The 23,524-nt window shown below is 44.3% G+C and overlaps 1 protein-coding gene across 3 annotated transcripts in view; it reads right to left on the minus strand.

Annotated features, from left to right (window-relative positions):
• sik2b (salt-inducible kinase 2b) overlaps positions 1 to 23,524 on the minus strand; it is a 96,673-nt gene that overhangs the window by 45,859 nt on the left and 27,290 nt on the right. For all 3 annotated transcript variants that reach the window (XR_013964559.1, XM_080771414.1, XM_080771413.1), the window contains exons 4-6: positions 12,624 to 12,785; positions 1,443 to 1,567; positions 213 to 336 (exon numbers count right to left, since the gene is read on the minus strand). Coding sequence is in view for 2 of the 3 variants with exons in the window: in XM_080771414.1 (XP_080627540.1) it covers positions 213 to 336; positions 1,443 to 1,567; positions 12,624 to 12,785 (411 nt within the window). In the remaining variant the exon portion in view is untranslated. The remainder of the gene's footprint in view (positions 1 to 212; positions 337 to 1,442; positions 1,568 to 12,623; positions 12,786 to 23,524) is intronic.

The raw sequence follows: 23,524 nt of genomic DNA on the forward strand, positions 1-23,524 counted from the left end.
GACAGACAGACAGACAGACAGCCACCAGACAGACAGACAGACACTCAAAGACACAGAGAGAGAGAGAGAGAGGGGGGGGGGTGTGGCGTCTCTCCCTTGGATGGGATTCATGTGTGCTTTTGCACATCCAGTGAACAGTGTGTGTGTGTGTGTGTGTGTGTGTGTGTGTGTGTGTGTGTGTGTGTGTGTGTGTGGGGGGGGGGGGGTCTCACCTTCGGTCATGAAGTAGGGAATGCGGAATCTTCCTTCCAGAACCCTCTGTCGGAGCACAGGCAGAGTGGGACCGTCGAAGGGCAACGCACCACACACCAGCACGTACAGAACCACCCCCATGCTCTGTGGGATAGTCACACACACACACACATGTACGTTAAGTACACGCCCACACAAATGCAAGCATGCAGAGTAGACACACACAGACATAAGCCCACACCCACACACAGTGTCACAAGCTCACAACAGGGTCAGGGCAAGGGCTGTGCCATCACAGATCTATCAACTACTGAGGCAGATATGGGAAGTCGGCACCTTTGATGGGAACAAACTGGCTGTTGAGTTTACAATGTTGTTGGACTTTGTTACATCCACTAAACACTACCGACCGAACTAAGACTTTGTCTTCTTTTGTTCATTGTTTACCAGCAACACACACACATACTGTAAGTATATCACAGTATACTAATTCACCCGTCCTTCCTTACAGTCTTATATTGGTCATCATCTATATTTGATACCATATCTGATACACTGTATTTCTTCTAATTAAAAAAAACAAAATACACATTGCCTGGTTCCATCTAAAAATTCTATAAAGCGTGGCCGCATTTTCTATCGCACGTTGACAATCTTGCACTTACACCCCAACTGAACCCGGTTGAGTCTACCATACGTAAATTACAGTAGTCATTCTGTTGTATAACAACCCCTTGGTGCAAACATGCTCATCAGCTCACTGATATGCCAGATTGCTTTCTACACCATGCCTATCTTAACTAAATGTGTTTAGAGACCGTTGACTGTTCTGCATACTCATTTTATTAGAGAGTTCTGTTTTCTTTTTCTCATTTTACTATTGTTTTCTTTGTGTGAATGGGTTGATTTTTGCGTTTTTTGCTGTCGTTTGTCATTCTGTTTGTATCTTATTCAATGTATCTTTTTTCTTACTTATCCCGTTAACCACTAATTGTTTTTGACTACTTTGAGATGCCTTGTTTATTTGCTTCAGTATACCTACAGTATATGACCATGAGTATTAACGTTAAAAAAAATAAAACTACATCCACCAATAAGCCATAAGCATAATGTCATGCATATACTGTAAGTATGTGTCATTTTGGGCTCGTTTTTTCTTCTTCTGCTTGGGAACTATGCATGCACGTAAACTAATTTCACAAACTCTTTCACTGCTGTAAACCTGTGATGTACATAATAATGAATGGTACCCAGATGTCCAGCTGCGGCCCCTCGTACTGCTGCCCCTCGAAGACCTCGGGGGCGGCGTAGGGAGGGCTGCCACACCACGTAGACAGGGGCTCTCCAGGCTGGAAGAAGTTCCCGAAGCCAAAGTCTGCCAAAGGAACAAAACAGGGAGTTACCACATGAACCCTATTATGTTAGTAGATCCCAGGGATCCATACTAGTCCCCCTACTGATTTCAAGCTACACTAAATTGCATTAGATTGAGTATGTGTATGTATGAATATCTGAATAACTAGAACAATATTCCGCGAGCAATTAGGTACAGAGTCGGGTGAAGCATCGTTTGTATATCTGTGTGTAGAATATAAATCATAATCTGTAGAATAGGAATCAGATTCTGGGGTCAAAATTCCACTTGTATGATAAAGCCTTGAAACATAATGTTTAGTGAAACGCATCTCATTCCTTTCTGCTCTCTGTTCTTAGGCAATCTCTTCTTGCCTTTCATTTAAGATCCCTAAATTGATCCAATGTTATCGGTTTCGTTAAACAGTTCTGTTTGTTGTTTTGTTTTGTCTCAGTCAGGTCTTAAGTGCGGTTGGAAGATTGTTTAAAACTTAAAAACACGTGTTTTACTGGACGATATACTGACAGTTGACCGTGTGGTGTGTGTCAGGTTTCTTTTGTAACTCATTGTTACTGAGCTGCAAAAGCTGTGTGTGCACGTGCGTATGTGCGTGCATGCGTGCCACACCAGTTGTGCGTGGTAGCGATATGATACGGCGTGACACACACACGCCACCGGGTTTACAAAAACACAACACAAAGGAAAAACGTTCACATATCATCAAGCCATGAATGACGTCCTGTTCGTTGAACACAACAGCAGGAGGTTTAACTCACTTGTGTGACCGTTTTGCGTGAAACGCGAGTCAGTTTTTTTCCCTGTACAGTCTGTAACATGCAATCCACATATTTGTCCACTGAGTTAACAGACCCTCGTCTGAGGTAACCTCCCCAGAGGAGGTCGTCAAAACCATGTGTTCTGATTGGTTCCCCCGGAGAGAGCGCCAAGAATTCACACTTTGTCTCCGTCGGAGCAATAGCACCACTTATAAAGAGAAGTTAACACAAAACGTGCGCGCGGGCACACACACACAAACACACACCGAAGAAGTTGAAAAAGTCTGCCTTTCATTAAAACACAACTCAGTGGTGCATGCAGTAATATCTGGTTATTGCTAAATCACGCCAACGTGCGTGCCTGCACTCACCCAGCTGACCCCCTTCTTCTATCAGTGTGTGTGTGTGTGTGTGTGTGTGTGTGTGTGTGTGTGTGTGTGTGTGTGTGTGTGTGTGTGTGTGTGCGTCACGCCTACCTAGTTGTGACGTCATGCCCTCCTTTTATAAGGCATCTTGCCAGCACCAATCTCCGTCCGATTATTAATTGTCAACCTTGTCTGTATGAGATTCTAATTCTAAACCTGCAATTTAAGCATTCTTAACTTGCTCCCAAAACCGAAGAACATCGCCAAGACCACTGCGGAAAATATTATTATTATTATTCGATCTGGTCAGCACTTTCTGCTCTTGCGACCAAGACCTTCTCCATCCTTACACACAGGTGGTTCTCAACGCCAGGTCACGGTGGACCAACCAGGGGTCCAAATGTGACACTTTTCTGGGTCTGTAAAATCTCAGAGGGTAACAAATTGAACCTGGTTCCAATACGCACCTCTCGCAGAGATAGATTTAACTCTTGAGGATTTTACAGTGCTGTAGACTGGGGAATGGAGGGGGTTGCATATTGTCATACTGTATGTGCACAACTGTTACCTTTCAGGATTCAAATTCAAAAGGCATTGAGAGTAGCAGCAGATCTAGGCGCTTGCGGAGCTGCCGCTTTTGATGCTTTCGCAAGAATGCTGTAGGATGATCAAGTCTAGGGCATTCATTTATGAAATATGGAGATAAGAGGTCTCTACCCGACACTCCGACAGAAACATTATCAAACTGGGGGTCTTTGCAATGAAAAAAAAGATGACCGGACGGTGAGAGCCAGTGCATTACCCCTCTCTCTCTCTCTGCGTTGTTCTGTTGGGTAGGGGCCTATCTTGCGTGTCTAAACTTATTAGCCATATTTGACTATTTTGAAGAAGAAAAAAAACGTTTTGAGGTTGCAAAAAAAGAAGAAAAAAAAAGGCAAAAATAATTAAGTTTTGGGATAAGGAGCAAGACAGGGCCCCATGTCTGCATTCCTCTGTGTTGTGTTGTGTTGGGGGATCGGGGGGGGTCTGGGTGAACTTGCTCTTCCTAGCCCTGAGGTGTTAGTTTGTTATCCATGGGGCCTCATGATGGCGTCATAAGGCCCCCACTCAGACGACTGCGGCAGGAACAGAAAATAAATTAAAAAGTGAAACTCCGTGAGACTCATAAGTCGCTCATACATAACAGTTACATAAAACCAAAGGAAGAATGTATTGCCAAACAAACAATAATGCTGATTAAAAAACACTGGCTTACATAATGAGGGGTGGGCACACACACACACACACACAAGTCTCCAACAGCAGATCCAGCAGCTCAATTCTTTGATCAGCCTTAGGGCCTATGAGTCCCCCAAGAGAGAGGGAGAGAGCGAGAGAGAGAGAGAGAGAGAGAGAGAGATTCAGACAAATAAAAAGAGACAGTCAGAGAGGGAGGCATTCAGAAAAATGTAAAGAAAGAGAGAGAGCAAAAGAGGGAAAAAGACAGAGAGAGAGAGAGAGAGAGAGAGATACTGAAAGAGATACAGACATGTCTGCAGCCGACACTGTGTATTCTGTGTGTGTGTGTGTGTGTGTGTGTGTGTGTGTGTGTGTGTGTGTGTGTGTGTGTGTGTGTGTCTGCGCGTGTGTGTGTGCGCGCGCGCGAATGCGCGTGGGTGAGAGTGTGCACGTTGTCTGTGTGTTATGTACTAGGGTGTCAACCGACACAGACTCGAAGAGAAAGGGAAGTGGAGTGAACTGCATTGAGACTATTATTCTCTGGAATCGATTGTTCTGCTGCACAAACTTTTCTCCTTTCTTTCGAGGCAATGGGGAACACACTGGAATCCACTATCACCTACTGAATCTGTGGAAGCAACTCCCCGTCGCAGTTAGACCCGGGGACTCACTCCCAGTCTAAAGGTCCTTCCAAACGGGCAGCGATTAATGCACAGAGTAATTACATTTTCAATGAGACCTGCGTTTTATTTTCGTCAAGGGGCGACAACGCAAGTGTATTTATGTGGGCGTGGCCCCGTTTAATTGTCGCGCATGCTCGTTTTGTGCATGCCCCCGCGACTGACCAGACCAATGGCATTTAATGTATGTGTTATGACAAAGGACTAAAAGCTGGACATGATCATAACAAATTAATGAAAACATTATGGGCACCTCACGTATTAGCAGGGCAGTATCAGTCACCAGAAAAAGGACGGGTCGATGAATCCAGCATGGTTAAAATGGACATTGCAGTGTATTGTATTCCTGTTGAGAATTCTAGTTTTCGCCGGCTGTCCGGCGCGGCTGCACTAATAACTTTGGGGCGGGCACGTCTAGAGTTTCAATATATATGGAGATCTAAGGGTTTGAGTTCAGATGTAGAGTTGCTGGCCAGCTATATGTAGATCTAGGTGATGATCCAGTCTGCTCCATGTATAGCTATCCAGGGTTTGATGAGGTCAGTGTTGTGATCTTCATATATTGTATGGAGATGGCCATATATGGAGTGTCGACCATGTGGTGGCATGACATGTCATGAGGCGTAATGGACTGACGGACATATATGGTGACAGATGGAATGATTGACGAACAGAACGACGCTCTGACGGTTGCAAAACCGATGGTTTTGCAAGTTTTCATAGTAATCTGCAACCTACAGTCGCAATAAACAATATATACAATTGTAAATACTCTGTCTCATTGTCAATGCCATCACAATGCATGGATCTCTCTCTCTCTCACATATGAGAGCAGAGTATTCTCTGCATATCTCTTCCATTCCATAATACTCTTATCATTGCTATGCCCTTGAAAAATGAACACTGATCTGATGCACTCGCATCCAGACGCTTTACTCTTTGACTCGCTCAAACTGCACACCGGCAGAGGATGAGGAGAATAATGTCAAACAGAATAGTAAATAGAGTGCACTTTATGTAGCGCCTTTCTAGTCTTTCCGACCCTTCAAAGAAAGCACTTTATAATGCATTTGCACTTGCATCCATACACGATACACAAAATGATATGGTAGAGGAAACCATGCAAGGCACCACCAACCTGCTCACCGGGAGCAGGGATTGTGTGTATTGCTTAAGGACACTTAGAAGAAGGGGATCAAAGCGCCTCTCTACGTCCTTAGCCATTGAAGGCTTTACTGTGATGTGAATATTAATTCACAAAGGTTATCATAATGCGTCCTACCGGGGGGGGGGGGGGGGGGGGGCTCTGGAACAGCAGTGACAACAGCAGGGACAACACAGCCACACAAATGTGTGTGGGGAAGAAATAATTGGCAACAAGATTGTGTTAAGTTAGCTGATACATAAATCAGGTAGCAAAGCCAGCGGGAGACTCGACACTACAAGTGTGGGGTGGGAATAGTGGAGGTGTGTGTGTGTGTGTGTGTGTGTGTGTGTGTGTGTGTGTGTGTGTGTGTGTGTGTGTGTGCACTACAGTGCACGTAGATGCAGGTGACAGAGTAAAGATCTTTCTCATGTGAGCAGCAACACCATGCCTGTGAACTCACTTGGATCTGCATGGTGGAGCTGCTCTGCGTGCCTCTTATGAGAATAGACAAGCGGCTGCACCTTCGACACATTTCAACCCTGTCAGCAGCCGGGCGTGTGTGTGCGTGCGTGCGTGCACAAACGTGACAGTTTGATGGGATTGTGTCCGCTTGACGCTATACGCCTGTCAAGATTGCACCCGCTCCTCCCCACCTGCCTGCTCGCCATTCATTGAAAATGAATTACTAGGCGCGTCAATTGCTCCCCGTGTGAAAAGACCACAACCACTTTATATAAACCCCTATACTTCGTTGTCCGGGGCATATATGTTCACCTCCCTCCCATTTAAAGCATCTTTGGGTACTTAAAAAAGTGCTATGAGATATTATTATTATTATATAGGGTATTTGCTACACCTGGTCCCTTCCCATTTCCCTCTACACCAAATCTATTGGCCAAATATAGCCAATCTGCAAGCCAACACGCTGTGAGCTTGCAGTTGGGTCATTCTTGCAGAATGGTTGCCCAGGCCAGAATGGGACGCTATAGGCCAGGGGCAGGGTTTAAGTAGATACAGCAGTATTATCACAGCGGATGGGTGACATTAGAGGTGGTCTTGGGAGAGGATGAGAAGAGAAGAGAAGAGAAGAGAAGAGAAGAGTTCAGAGAGAAAAAAAAACAGAACAGAAGAGGAGTGGAGTGGAGCATAGGGTTTATCTTCAGATGCTGTGACCCACTTCATGGAGCTGAATACTGAGCAGAGATGTTGACGTCAAACCACCCCAGCATACTGCTGGCTACGCTAAGCACCGCTAAGCACCACAGGCGGTGTGTGTGTTTAGATGCGTGAGCACGCACGCACGCACACACACACACACACGCACGCACGCACGCACGCACGCACACATTAGCATATTATTAGCCTAAATGTGCCCCAGTGGAATACACAGACAGAATCATGATTGTTTTGTTGTGTTGTATTTTCTTTAGGCGATTTCATATAGTGCATTTCCTGCAGTCTGTGTCGAACACCATGTGAAACTTTACGCTTACAATGACATGCTCCAAACAGGGATCAAGTATTAATCGATTGCTTCACAAAATTGATATATTTTTAAATAATCTATTAAATCTAAATGAATGAATTTACTGTCACACCCCTACTGTCCCCTATGGACGGCACCCCCACCCCGCCCTGTCCCTCTGTCTCTGTGCCTTTGAAGATGAAGGGTTCTGATTGAAGGGTGAATATAAAAGGGTACGGCCGGCTGTGGTGTAAACTAAAGTACATGTATTCAAGTACTGTACTTGGGTACAATGTTGAGGTATTTTGACTTTACTGGAGACTGCTGTACTTCCAATTTTCAGCACTTTTACTTCTACTCCACTACATCCGATCTCAGAACCAAATATTGTCCACTACAATGAGTTACTAGTTACTTTGAAGATTTTGATTATTGTTACAAAAAAACGTGTTGTGAGCCTGTAGATGTGCCATTTTATTTTTATTTTTATATATATATTTTTTTATCCCACGATTTTGTAACCCATTTTTCACCCCAGTGTCAATGATCTAATGTGATCCTGGGCTCTACACACCCTCCACCAACCTAGTCCCCATATATGGGGGACAAGGGGAGAGCAACGGACTTGAACTCATGCTTCCTTCATAGATGTGCCATTTTCAAAGCATTTTGTAATGCATTACGTGGTACTACGAGTACTTTTTTCCACCCCTGGGTAAACCTCACTCTCCAATCTCTCCCCACCTTCCTCTCCTCTGGCCATCTCTGCAGTGACCTTTCTTTGACCGACCGTATGGGCTCAACCTCCCCTACGCATGCTGCCAGAAAGGGTGGGGCGGGGTGGCGGGGGGGTCTCCACTGTCTGAGAGGCTTGTGCGTGCGTGGAGGTTAGAATATTAAATGTCCGTCTACAGTATGTAACTGTCCAGACTGATCCAGGAGGATGAAAAGGGTTATATAGCCGGTATCGATTCGACGTCGCCATGCTGAGCCAAAACAGTTGGACGTTATTGCATCTTTTTGAGCGGTGCACAGCGCTCCGACACAGGACTGCGTGTGCAGCATTAGAAGCCTGCTATAAGTCTTATTAGTCTGCCAGCTGTGACGTCACGTGGGATCAGACATCATGATCAACGTCATCAGAAAATACTTAGTCTTGGGGGGGGTGTGAACACTGGGGTGTGATTATTATTTTTGAGGACCCCTAGCCCCTCCTATGCCCAGCTTTGTGTGTTTGTGTGAACACAAACATGGGCTGATCACTCTATAGCAATGATTTCATTGGCTGAGCAAAGCACATATCTATCTATAAATGCACCATGTGTCTGTCTACTCTGTACGTGTGTGATCCACGGAATTACGTAAATTCGACACATGCGTTTGTCTTCTTGAATAAAGTTTGTTCCTAGTGTTTTATGTAAAGCGCTTTGGGTACTAAAGCGCTATATACATTTGAGCTATTATTATTATTATTATCGCCACGGAGATCATTTCCCCTTTTCTGTCATTTCTCAAATAAAATCGCCACTGTCGACGGGCAGAAACCTTACATCGCTGCAATTCATCTTTAAATAAATATGTATATGCCCCATTTATATACTTATAGACTCATTATGTCATGCGAAAGACGCAAAATGTGCTTGAATAGTAGATCTACAAGCTCAACGGGTCACAACAATGCGAGCCAGCAATGAAAATGTTAAGACGATACACTCTTCAAAGAAAGAAAGAAAGACTTGCTGCTCCTTTCTCCCGGGCTGTTTAGTGTTTATTGATCCCAGAGGGGGAATTCAATGTGTCATCATAGCAGCAACAGCAGTGAGAGAAAACATGAATAAAAAAGTCATTTGCGTCCCCATTCGTTGTTGTTGGGGTCATTTGTCAAGAACATTTTCACATTCTGTACCTCTTCCTCTGTATTTACTCAGCCTAACATGAGTTAGGCTGGTGGATGCCATTAATGCAGCACTTTGGGAGCAATTAGGTCTTAAGTGTGTTGCTCAGGCGTACAGACTGGGTGTGTCGAGGGGTGAGACACTGACCCGACTGTTCCCACCCTCTCTACCACTTGGCTATTGCTGCCACGTTTTAACACAATCGATGCCGGGATGCCTTCAAAATAGGAGCTCTGCATGGGGTGCCGGAAAGACATGGCCACTTTTACTCTGAAGCTCTGCTCTGCTTGCTGTTTTTTTATCCTGAAAAGTAACGGTTCTGGACATAATAATGAGGTTTCCACCTTAAAGAGACAATATAGCATTTTTATATTTATTGTACTGTACACATGTTAAGTCATTCACTCATATTTTGATTACAGGGATAATATTGTTGATCACAATTAAAACAATTATAAGGGTGTGTAAACAGTGGATAGTACAGTAGGAACATACTGTACTGATCCTGGCGCCATGCTGTCCTCCCCACAGAGATGAGGACTCTCTCATCATACACCGGGTTATAATGTTGTTCTCATTGTTCCTGCACTGACAGTCTAATGTGCAGCGTGGATAATTGGCTGGGAGTGAGTCAGACACGTTGGCGTTAATAACTATACCGTGCCAGTAACACCTGCTGCTGCTCGTCAACAACATGGAACCATTTCCAAACCAGGGAAACCCAAAAGAAGAGGATGGTCGCAGAAATGCCCAACTCTTAAATAAGCAATATTACAGGAGAGGGGGTGTGATTTACCGTGATTATTGGCACGACAAAGGGCCAAAAATCTATGTAAAGCACATCTTCAAGTGTAATATTGCGATTATACAACAGTTACCTTAAAAAAAAAAAAAGCATGTCAACTCAATTTCATTGTAACTAAGAAATTGATCCCACGATATCCCAAGATTTTGCAACCCATTTTTTCACCCAGTGTCAATTATCTAATGTAATCCTGGGCGCTACACTTCCTCTGCCAACCTGGGGACCAACCTAAAGACCAACCTGGGGACCAATTACTTTCCCAATTCCTAATTATTTAATGCCAGATTTAGCCACTATGACTGTAAATGTCCCATGCGAACTGCAAGCATATACTGTAGCCACTCGGCACAGCTGTGTTGATGCCATCATACTTGTTTAAAGCATGGGTAGATGACTATTTCAACCAATTACTGTAGATTGATCAGTTTTTTGTCCAACTGTCCCACAAAAAAAGACACTTATTATCTGCAAGCATATCTTTAGAACAATCATTACATAATTACAGAAACTTAAAATAATAATAACTATTCCATAAAGACAAAAAAATGAATTATATGAAAGAGCATATTGGCAGCGTTCACTATTCTTGAAATAGGGCTAATAAGTATTAAGTCGTAATATCCCAGAAAGACACCAAAAGTATCCTTTTTGAGCTGAAAAGGTTTAGTAACCCCTGCTCAGAAAAAATGATAATGCCGGAATTAAGGAATTCTTACCGGGATGTCTATCCCTTCATAGTTTTTTTTCATTTATGTTTTATTGTGAACAGCCTCATTCTAAAAGTACGCTTGGAATGTTAAGGTCCTCTAAGGACAGTATCCCCCCCCTCCATCCACTGGAACTAACCCCCTGAAGTTAGCTGTTGAGACTCTGTGGCATCCAAACATCTAAATCTCCAGCTTTGTCTACATGTGTTCCCTGCCTCCGTCCGGAGGCTGGCAGGGAACGTGTTGTGCCACCAACTTGATAAACACGTTGAGAACTAGTCCCTGGGGCTTTACTTGTTGAAATCAATCTCTTTACCCCCATCTTCTTAATCTTCACCCACAAAATGTTCCATCGTCTTAGACAAAATATCCTGTCTCCCAATGACGATAACCGTACTAAAATGATGACCAAAATTGTGACCATTTGTGCAAATCTTTGAATATATATATTTTTATTTTAAAGCAAACATTTTAACCAAAATCTTCACGGGGGTCACTGCCCTGGAACCAAATATTGTCAGATGCGCAGACAAATCTAACTATTAATTCCAGAGATGTCTGTCTGTGTGTGTCTGTCTGTCTGTCACTCGCTTATGGATCCATCCTCAAACGCGCCTGTGCTCGGGGTGCCTCCACGCGCCTCACGCAACATTGCCCTGTGCTCTGGCCTCAATGTACGCTGCTTACAAGCACGCCGCCATTTCCTCCCTCCGATTGGCTATACAGCAGATCACGTGACACGCGTGTCACGCATTGAAATGCATGTTGGGATACAGATGCATGACACGAAGCAAGTAACAGAGTTCTGTGCAACATCTCCATCATGTTATCAACAGCTAATTCTGCTACACCACACTCCGTTTCCAGTACCCAAACTTTCGCCAGCCTGTGCATAGGCACCGTTGACTATACACACATCCAGTTACGTCACGTGTGTGTGTGTGTGTGTGTGTGTGTGTGTGTGTGTGTCTCCAAAAGGAGAGCCAAGCAGTTAGCGAGGTATTGCTCAGTTTCAGCCATTATAGGAAGCCGCTCATTTTGGAGGAGGCGTTGTTTCCTTTATCCATGATTTATGTCTGCTGCCCTGTGTCCGACATGTCAGCTGTACTGTATGTAACGATGCTTTGCCGTCCATGCACGTTGTAACTGGCTGCTCTCCCACTGTCAAACTGCACTGGCAGTGTTTATGTCCTTTGTACAGTAACAAGGTATTCCTGTACTTCTCATTATGTGGACATAAATAAACATTTCAAATGTGTGTGTGCGTGCGTGATAGGAAGAGACAGGCTATGATCTATCTTCAAACGGGTAAGGACTAGTACATATAATCGACATGAAAAGGTGTGAGAACCACTGATATATAGAAAAATAGATTTTTCAGAAAATTGTTAGAGGCTTTAGAAGACATTTGAAGAACAGGCCCTCAGGTCAAAATGGGTTAACACATCTTGGAGCATAACAGATAACCTTTTTATTTTTTTACTCTCACCCTTTATCACGCTGGTATTTCAATAATAGGGTGATAGCAAAGCCATAGACAATACGGCCATGTGTTAAGTCCTTTCATTAAACATTAATCCTGTCACTGATACTATTGTAGCAAGTTTATCCTCTATTGTGTGCAGACCGGCATTATACAGCCAGTTAACTCACTGTGTGCATTAATGCTGAGAGAGAGAGAGAGAGAGAGAGAGAGAGAGAGAGAGAGAGAGAGAGAGAGAGAGAGAGAATAGAATAAATAAAACAGCAGTCCCGCTGCATTTAAAAAAGGTTAAAGACTGACTTCGGGAGTCAAGGTGAGATGTTGTGAGACACATCTTGCAGTCTACTGGTGCAGCCAGCAAACGGCCTGTGTGGACACTTGTCAACGCAGTGACAATAGGCTGGGCAGCTAGTTGAGACATTTCTCAGCTCCACCAGGGCTGAGCTCATGGATAAAAAAAACAAAAGCCTTCCATGCTGAGGCCATTGTATATGTACCGAGGTTTCATTAGGAAAACATGTGGAGTGTTGGTATACCTGCTATCTTGATGTTCATGTGTCCGTCCAGCAACAGGTTCTCTGCCTTCAGGTCTCGGTGGACGATGTTGCGGTTGTGACAGTACTCCACCGCCGACAGGATCTGCCAGAACTTCCTCCTGGCCTCCAGCTCGCTGAGACGACCGTGCTTCGCCAGGTAGTCTGGTAGAGGAGACAGAGAGAGGTCAATACATGAATCAATGTTTGTATGTATGTATGTATGAATATATATATATATATATATATAGTACATTTCATGCATCTACTGCAGTTCAATGTGCTTCACAGAATACAGTTGGGGAGGGTAGTGAGGGAGAGGAGAGAGGGGTAGGAGAGTGGGTAGACAGGGACAGAGGGAGAGAGAGAGAGAGAGAGAGAGAGAGGCAATAATGTGCCACGTTAGAAATATGCGTTTTGGACATTATATGATAATTTATATTACGAGCCCGTTTGGCCTGTACAGGTACAGTGTAATATATCATCTTCAGCTAAGATATATTGCGTGCATAAAGCCGTCGTGGTTGTGTGTGCGTGCGTGCAGTGCACCCCCGCGTGCTACACTAGTGTCTGCGTGCGTGTGGACATGTTCCTCTCCCTCTAGAGCGAGTGTACTCGCTGTACCGAGGGCTGCTGGTGGTAGTCCAAGTCGCAGCTGCTGTACCAAGAATGTTTACCTTTCACTGTGAAGTGTAATTAAAAGTGCATTTATCTCAGGCCCCGTGTGTTCCTGAGGCCGAGCCCACAGCCCACGTACACGACACGTGGAGAGTCTGATAGAAACCCCAACGTGTCATGTTGTGCGAGCAGCATTGGTGCACAAAGTACTCAATTCCAGCATGAGTCTAAAAGTATAGATACTTCCTGGACAAATATTGCCCAACTGCCAGTGAAAGTTGCTCTGTCGAAATGTGTACTTCAGAATTAACGTATTGGAGCATTTGCTTAAAAAAATGCAAAGTGTTCAAATGTTCAAGTGTCAAAAGTACATGTCTTTGTAATGTAGTAATCAAAAATACAAATATTCAAGCTAAATATAAATAAACAACTGACTAACTAAATAAATAAAGTACTCAAGTAAAGGTTACTGTCCACCACAGCATACGCCGATTACTGCAGTCTTTGTGTACGTTTGATCTGTGGCAAGAACCCTGAAACTTGCTGCATGTGCGTGTGACGTGCGTTCAGTATGTGTGTTTCTAAAGTCCTGGAGAAAGAATGGCACGATCCACACACGCACAAATTATTATTATTATTATTATATTTTATAAATCAGGGCACACCTGCTCAGGCAATAACTAAATAAAACCTAACACTAACCAACCTTTTCCTAATTGTAAACGTAACTGTAAAACTCTCATAAAAACAGCCATTTATCTTGAGGGGACCAGGGAAACTGTCCGCACATTGTCTATTTATCAAAATCTACGATACTTGTGTGAGGACATTGGACCCTCACAGCTATAGAAATCCAAGTACAGACAGTACGCATGCACGGATTGCACGCACGCAGTCCCAAAACGTGTCAGCTGTTTCCCAGCAGCACACAACAAATACAGCAAGCGGTTCATTGCACATACAGTGCAGTATACAAACAGAGTGACGTATAGAGATGCTCGATAATTTGAGTAGAAGCTGTACAAATAAATGGAAACCTGGCTGGATGTAGATGCTGCTATACGTAGGTCCCCGGCGGGGCACATGACCTCAGCAGGTCACTGTGACAATGACCTGCCAACCTACCGTACCGTCCTCTCACCCCACTGACCTATAAATGCTCTCACGTTTCACTGCTAGGGCTTCAAATCCAACTCACACTTATTTGTGCGTTAATTATAATTAAACCCTCTATAGTCCGCTGGTACCCAAACACTGGCTCGGGACTTTGTGAGTCGCAGACACATTTTTATGAGTTTAATTTTTTTGCTTCCCACAATTTGTTTAAAATTATTATTATTAGGTACCCTCACAAAAACATGCAGTAATCCTGTTCTCTAAACTACCTCCCCCTGGCCAGCCGGGGCGCCTGATGGAGGGGAAAGGAACTGGTCGTTATAACGTGTTGCTTCGCCGGGGAAACTCTCCTCTGTCAGGTGAAAAGCAGCTTGGATAGCTGCATAGGAGGAGGCATGAGGTCAGTCCGCTGCCGCCCCAGGTGGGCAGAGGAAGTGTAGCGCCCAGGATTACATTAGATAATTGACACGGAGTGAAAAAATGGGTTACAAAATCGTGGGATAGAAATTTAAATAAATAAAATATTATTATTATTTCAAAACCATTCGAAAAGATGCATTTAATGAATTCAAATTCAATTGGGAATGTTTTTTTTAATGTTATATTTTTAATAATAATGGTAATCCAGATCCCAATGACCTTTTCTGCGTGCGTGTGCGCTCACGTGTGTGTGTAAGGGTTGAGAATGTTCCACGGTCACAAGAGCGGAAGTGCTGACCAGGTGTAACTCCTAGCGTCGAGAGGAGTTAGTCTTGACTAAAGGCTTGCCGAGTAGATGAGATTGCAGGTTTAAAGATGGACAAGTTAAAGGATAAGCTTAGTTTTAAGGCTTAGGTTTATATTCTTATACGGACTTGACTGTAGTTTATAATCCGACAGAGAATGATTCTGGCACGATGCCTTATAAAAGGAGGTGGTGACGTAACGACTAGGTAGTCGTGACGTCAACACTGACAGTGTGTGCGTGTGAATATATTTATTATATATATAGGAAACCAGGTCAACCAATGAACGTGAGCATCTGTGGACCACTAGGTGAATGGGTTAAGTGCCTCATGCAGCCCAGATCCCAACACAGTGACCTGGCAGTCAGCCCATGGTCCTCTCTCTCTTCCTCTCTCTCTCTCTCAGTGACCTGGATCCACTCATCATTGGCTCCCTCCCTCACGTTTCACCTTGATACGTGCTCTCAGTTTCAGTCCAGTCGATATTACAATGACTAACAGGAGGAGGCAGGACTGGACTGCAGCAGTAACCGGGGCCATCACCGCTCGCTCGGGACATTAACAGTAACACGCTGCCAATCTGTGCCGAGCAGTCAGTGTTGCCATGTCTGCTTATTATAAGCGACGTTGGGCTTGTTTTTTTTCTGTAAAGTCGCTTGTAAATATTGGTAGTGCATGTGAGTGTGCGTGTGCGTGTGTGTGTGTGTGTGTGTCGGGGGGCTTATGTAGTTTCTCATTTGGGCTTGCTTCCTAAACGTGGACCAGTGGGTTCTCAAACATGTTCATGTCAAAGTCCAACGACCACGCACATTAATAATGTAATTGTAAGCGTATAGTAGTACACCCCATCTGAAAACAGTTTGCACCCCGATTTGTGGCGTTTCATATTTTGAAAATAGTCATTTTTCAAATAACAGATTTTGCAATAAATACATAAATAAATAAAAAAAGCTTGTAGATCTGCTATTTTGAAAACAATTACAACAATCATGCAAAAGTAATATCTCAGATTTCTGCGATTAAGCGATTATGTAATAATTATGGCCAATACTCAAAGTAAATATGTAATTAGTTGCTGTTGGACTGGGGAGGTTGCAGAGACCGCAGAATGTCTGACCCATGCTCGATACGATCCAACCAAACACAGTATTTATTCATGATCATTCATTTACTATTCATTGTTTGACCGCCGACGTCAAGCCACGCTTTTAATAATTAAAAAGGTAAATAAACTAAGGGAAAGCATTTTTGTGCTCAAAGGCCAAAGACAATGTTTTGTTTTTCGCATCTTTTTCAGTGCACTCAGGACAAACAAGCAACAAGTTTTGGGCATGAGGTCTTCTGGCAAAATACCGTTTGAAGTACATAAACACATGCATGTGAACAACACAATGATAATCATAATATCAGTTAATTCAGTTAAAATTGCTCATTGCAGTGTGTTCAACTAAAATATTTCCATTGCTCGAGTTGTCACCATTCAGCCGTCAACTCGCTCCCTCCGCACCTCAAACACTAACCGCCTCAAACCCATCAAGACCAAGCTGCGCACCATGGGTGATCGCCGGCCTTCTGCTCGGTCGCCGAGCACGGTGGAACGCCCTCCCCGCCTACCTGAGAGCACCACAGTCGGCTGACTCATTATAGAGAGGACTAGAACAAAGCCTTTTTATAGCTTTGCCCTTTGTTTTAAATGTGTTCCCGTTTCTTAGATGTTTTTAAATGGTGTGATGTGTGGTTATTATTTTATGCTTTTGCTCATTGTAGCACTTTGAGATTCCAATGAATGTAAAGTGTGTTAAAAAATAAAATCTATTATTAATAATTCATTACCTGATGATTCTCTACATTTGTCTTTTAATGTTTTTTTATTTTGTGGCTTTCGCCACAGGAAATGGGGAGAGAGATGGGGGGGAAGACATGCAGTAAAGGCCGTCGGGATCGGGAGTCGAACCCGCGGCACACTGCCAGACTGGATTACCAGCCAAGGTGCCTGGACCGCTGAGCCATGGCCCAGCGATTCTCTACATTTAACAATGATGAGATTGAACAAAGTAAAAGAATACAAATATCTGGGAATACGTCCTTCAGCTTACATAACGGGGTGGAAACCCCATTATGTTCAAAAACTGTTACTTTTCAGGTTTCAAATTCAACAACAGCAAAAGTAGCAGATCTACAAGCTTGAAACGTGGCACTGTGCGTAGCGGTTCGAGCTTGCAGATCTGCTACTTATGCTTTTGTGACGCTGCAGTATAATCAAGTAGGCAGAGTATTAATTAAAAAAATATTCTGCCCGACAGACATTATATTACAAATGCATTGAGCAAGAGGAAGACTACTGTTGGCCCTACTGTATGTACTGTATGCCTCTGTATGAGATTGTGCAGGCTATAATATGGTCTTTGACTATGGACAAATACTTGCATGCTCCAATCAATTAACCACTTAAACCCTCTAGACTTAATAAACTGGACCCGAGTTGAGTTGGCTCTCTACATGGACCATCTACACACCAAACGTTTTTTTATAATACAAATAACCTTGTGAGCTTGTAGATCTGCAATTATTGGGATTATGAATGCTTGGGGTTCAAGTGGTTAAAACACTGGTCCCCATCACAATCTCTTTAGTCAATACAAATATATAAATGTGGGGGTCGTTGGCACTGAAACGAGAACTACTGGGTTTGTCCTCACTGGGTCAATGGAGGAGGCAACCCATTTAGAGTTAGGATGCCTCTCGGGCATCTCCCTAATAGGGAGGTCCTCGAGGCACATCCCACTGGGAGGAGACCCCGGGGCAGACCCAAGGCGCAGTTGGAGGAAACACATCGACTCACTGGCCTTGGAACGTCTCGGGATCCCCCAGGAGGAGGTCACTAATGTTGCTCTGGAGAGGGACGTCTGGAGCACTCTGGTGGAGCTGTTGCCCCGGCGACCAGACTACGGATTAGTTGTTGAAGATGAATGGATGGATGGATATAAACCATCTTGTGTCATTTGCCATGTTTAATTATGCTACCAGCACTCACACAAATGCAATTCTGTACATTCTGTGACTTCTGCGACGCAATCAGATCTCCTTTCGTGACACGGGTTGGGGTCGGTCCACCTCCTGACCCACAGTTTGTGCTACAAATTCTCCAAGTGTAGAGAACATACTCATGTCTCCTCTGACACACACATGATGGTGTCACCACCAGTTGCATCTTTTCACAGGACGGTGAGGAGTTTCACCGGGAGATCATATGACGTACAGGGAGGATTCACATGCCACTATCACCAGTTTAACGTCCCCGCTGAACAAGTGCCCCGACCGACCAGTAGGAGTCACTATTGCGCCAATGAGGACAATCCGCAGGGGGCTTCCCACCCACAAACACCCTTTGTCAACTCCCGCCCGTGGTTGTGCCCCTCTTCGCATCCATTGGTTGCCGTTTCTTGGTTGGACAAAAATATTTTATCTCCATCCACTACCATTAAAAAAATAAAAAATAAAATAAATCAGTTGCTTCGTATGTTCATATTGATATTCTAATATGTGAATTCTTATTTTAACCACTGCCAGGAACTGAACCCTGCTGACTATCATGTGCCACACAAAGACACATAGAAAATTAAGCACTTAACGTAACTAAGCCCTGGCCCACAATATATACATTTTCTGACAAAGTCTGACAAAGTCTGACAAATAGTGAAAATAGCGAATCCAAGTGTTGCATCGGCACTACTGCAATGCACTTCTCATTGGGATCCCTAGCAAGAGCCTTCCAAAAGCTCCAGAACCTCCAGAACAGTGCTGCTAGGATCATATTAATCACAACCATCCTCCGTTCACTCCACTGGCTCCCCGTCTCATTCTGGAAGGAATACAAGATATCCCTGCAGTGCTCACTCATCAATGCACCCACGGAAACGCCCCTTCCTACCTCAAGGAATGAAGTCTCCCTGAAACCCTCGACTCGCACTCTCCGCTCCTCAAACACATGCTGCCTCAACCCCGTCAAGACAAACCTACGCACCATGGGTGCCACCATGGGTTTGTGGGTTTTTGCCCAGCAAAACCACAACAAGGACAAAGAGAAAGTTCCAGCAGGGAGCCATGTGTGTGCGTTTTCCATCTGCAGGGTTCCTCTTCACACTTCTGTGTACAGCTAGTTAGCTAGCTCTCCACTTCACACCTCTGTGGCGCACACAGGGTCCGACCTAGACTAGGACACACTGTGTGAGAGGTGGCTGGCCAACCCTTCCTCCCACTAGCAACCATAGGTAGGCCTATATGAAAACAAGCCCAACAAGAAGCGATATAACACTGGATAGAACACTTTAAAGCTGTATACATTGGCTATTAGAAAATAAGCGATCTGCAAGCTCGCAACACATTGTGAGCTTGTAGATCTGCCATTTTCTAAATGACACAAATCTGGTTTTCAAATCACATAAAGAAATGGAAGCAAGCACACAAACAACTACACATTAGCCCCCCCCCCCCCAAAAAAAAACCACAACCCAACAAGCCCAAAGTCGCTTATATTAAGCAGACATGGCAACCCTACATCCCACCAGCCAAACCTGACAAGCATGTACAACAACACTATTACCTGACCAACAAGTCCCCTCAAGAGGCTGCCAAATTGAGGATAAAACAAATATTTAAAAATGTACTGATAACAGTATTTGAATACACCCAAAAGAGTTCTACGGGAGACACAAAGAAAATCATCCACTAAAATATGTCTTTGTACAGGTTAAAAAGAGACAACGCTGGCAGCATGCCCGGCACCCAGGGATGTATGAGTGAAAGTGTTTTTTTTTTGCACAGGTTGAAACCGTTAGAGAGGCTCGTTCATATTTGCGTGTACATATTGAAACAGCGTGGGCTTGCTGTGCAACAGAGCTCAGGGCCCTGATGCTAGACAGGGGGCTGTGCGGAGGGCAGCGGTTCAGGAGTCCCGAGTTGGTGTTGGCTGCTAGTCTGCACTCTCGCGTTTTTGCACGTGACATGAGTTATCTGCTAAGAAACAAGGTTGGACCATAACAGCCCACTCCATGAGGTGTGGGCGTGTGCATTAAAGAACAAACAATGTTCAACTCAAGACGCGCACACAGACAACCTCAACTAGATTATATCTCTGTCGGGGGGGGAAACATTATGTCCTTAAACAGTAGCAAAAGTAGCAGATGGAACAGCTTAAAACAGAGCTTGTGGATCTGCTACTTTTTATGCTTTTGAGTAGGGCATTCATTTTACGAAAAAAGCAAAAACCTAAAGAGTTGTTTGCCTGGATGTGGCAGCGGTCCACAGTGCTTATTATTATTATTATTATTATCAGAGACAACAACAACAACATGGTGGAAGGATACAGTAATAGGTCTCCTTCAGGAGTGGAACTCTTGAGGTGTCTCTCCCCCTCTCTCACACACAGCTTTCATCATCATAATTCACCGGGTCAGCCGTTATCATAATGATGGAAATACCAAGTGTACTGGAGTACACTTGTAAACTTGGTAGCCTAAACAACCCTAAAAAAGATAAACAGTACTCAGACAGGAGTTTTGAAAATGAGACCGTATGTCATGCTGTACAGCATTGTTTCCCACCTGTGGGTCGGCGACCCACAGGTGGGGCACGGGAGATTTCAATTGGGTCGCCAAAAATATTTCTTTGCATGTTTCAGTGTGTCAAGTGGCCAGCCCAGGCCTGGTTCTAGATAAACTCGGTGCGTTATCTGAATAACCTCTGCTAAGTAAAGCAAGCATTTTGCTACTCATGCCATTTACAACCACCTGAATTAAGATTTTCTGTGCGTAAAAACAATATTGGGAATTGGGTCGCCTGGTTTTTAATTTTAATCAAAATGGGTCCCCCTGGGGAAAAAAAAGTATGGGAACCAATCAAATGGGTCCCCTGGAAAAAAAGTTTTGGAACCACTATACAATAAATAAGTAAAAATTATCAAATAAAATATAGAGATTTGAGGTTTCTGCCAGACAGCAATGATATACGACAGCTACATGCACACACAATATACCCCAAATCAACCCATGCGTCCGTATTCTGGGGCAAACAAAGAGACTTTGTTGAAAAACAAAGCAGAGCTAGTATAGAGCCCTGGGGGATGATCCGGGTCAACTAAAGTACACACAGTATAGGGTTTAAAGACAGGCAGCCGGGCCACTGAGGTCGGTCTCGTCAAAGCAAGCACGTGTTCAATAAATGGTTAACTTCTGACACGGCAAAGAGAACCTGATTAGATAGCAGGCGACGCATTCCATAGGGGAGAACGCCAGTGGGACAGTGTGAGCGGGGCTGTTTTCATGTGCCGTCGCTAATCAAAAAGCACACTTGGCAAGGGAATGTGTCGAGGGGGTCCGACCGCAGAGGGGGCCCGAGGAGGAGGACGACACTGACATGGAATATACTCTGTAGGATTTAGTGGTTGGCAAACAGTGGGATATACTCTATAGGACTTAGTGGCTCCCATAGAGTACCTGCTCCCATAGAGTACCTGCTACCATAGAGTAATAAAAGGATAGAGACCGAACCGGAGCGCTAGCCCCGCCCCCCACGATATTCATTTCAATGGAAGTTGCTCAGTGGCATTTTGAAGCAACCCGGAAGACTGCCGGAAGTGCAATTATAACGCATGATTTGAGCGAGCGGAAGTTTAGCCTAGCCTAGCTAGACCTTACTTAGAGTATATATTAAAGACGGCACCGGATTTATCCTCCCATCCACTTGCATTAAGTTGCTCAAAAGCGCATGAGGCGATTTCACTCCTCCTTCCGGGTAGGAACAGAGTGCATTCTAGGATGGATTGGGCCAAATCGTGAATGCGCTGTGCCGTTGACTATCATTGCGCCATTTGCCATGTGAAACATAGCATTCACGTGTCATGCCCCAATAACATGAACGTGCGCAATGATAGTCAACGGACCAGTGCTGGCTCGAGCTGCAATGACAAATTCGGCCACTATCTCCATTTCGCCTCAGGGTTTCCTCCGGGTGCCGTCTCTATTAATATATGTACTCTAAGAGCTAGACGCACATGACGTCATGAACATCCGTCAACCTCCATGAAAGTGCTGCAGTTCCTCTTTTCACCAGTAGGTAGTGGCAGCTTCAACATTGGATAGCCTTACGTGCCTGTTCTCAAACTGTTCATTTTCAAGGAATGGATTTGATATCCCGCACCCCCCGGTGAATAATAATTACAACTAAAAAAGTTTAAGCAGTAGTGAAAATAGCAGATCTACAAGCTCACATCGCTTGATCGCTGCCCCCGCAACATGGTGATCTGCTATTTTCACTAGTTTGGCAGGTCCCGGGCAAACAATTTCTCTTTTGGGCTCGAGCTAAAAAGTTTGTGAACCACTGGCTGCTCTGGGAGTTGTAGTCGGTAGAGCGTGATCCAACTCTTCAAACACACACACACGTCAAATGGCGTAATGCCTTGTTATAGCAATGCCTCACTGGAATAACGTAATGGACTTTGGAATATAAAATACAGCTGGGTGGTCTAACACAATAACTGACCCTGGACAAACTGGTCTCATTAAAGACCAATCATCTAATTTCAATTATAATTTATATTAGTTCCAGTGCCTTAACTAACAACAAGCCATTACTGTCACACACACACACACACACACACACACACACACACACACACACACACACACACACACACACACACACACACACACACACACACACACACACACACACACACACACACACACACACACACACACACACACACACACACACACACACACACACACACACACAACGATGAGTAATACACTGATTCAATGTCAGCAGGGGCACGGACCTCATGGGCACAGCCAGGCACGCCAGTGATGCATTCTGGGGAAGGGGGGGACGACAACAAGGGAACAACTCAGCCACTCTAACGTGCGTGTTGTGTTCCACTTGAGCCAAGGGCAGCTTGGGCGAAGGTGCTGCCATCACGGAGCATCACGGTCATCAGGCCAGTACGATAGCCCTTTAGGCCAGAGACACAATGTGCATACCCATGAGAGGAGACGAGGCTGTCTAGACTAGAGCAGTGGCTCATAACCTCTGAGTCGGGAGTCCCCACATAAATGTGTGTGTGTGTGTGTGTGTGTGTGTGTGTGTGTGTGTGTGTGTGTGTGTGTGTGTGTGTGTGCATATGTTCCAATCACAATTAAATTGTTAATCGAATTTATTTGTATGTGACAATTAATCGTCAGTCTTGTAATAGTCACAGACCTAGATGTGAACAAAGTAACCCGAGAATGGGCTGGGAGGGTTTTCAGTTATTTGAAACATAAAAAAAATGTTTTAATGTTAACATAAAAAAGAATGCCGGCACACAGCACCTCTCCACAGACAGAGCAACACATTTCAACTACTACTACTACTACTACTGGGCTACTACAACATCCCCCACACCAG

This window comes from Protomyctophum bolini (genome assembly GCF_963924005.1).
Source record: "Protomyctophum bolini genome assembly, chromosome: 9".
Classification (NCBI taxonomy): Eukaryota; Metazoa; Chordata; class Actinopteri; order Myctophiformes; family Myctophidae; genus Protomyctophum; species Protomyctophum bolini.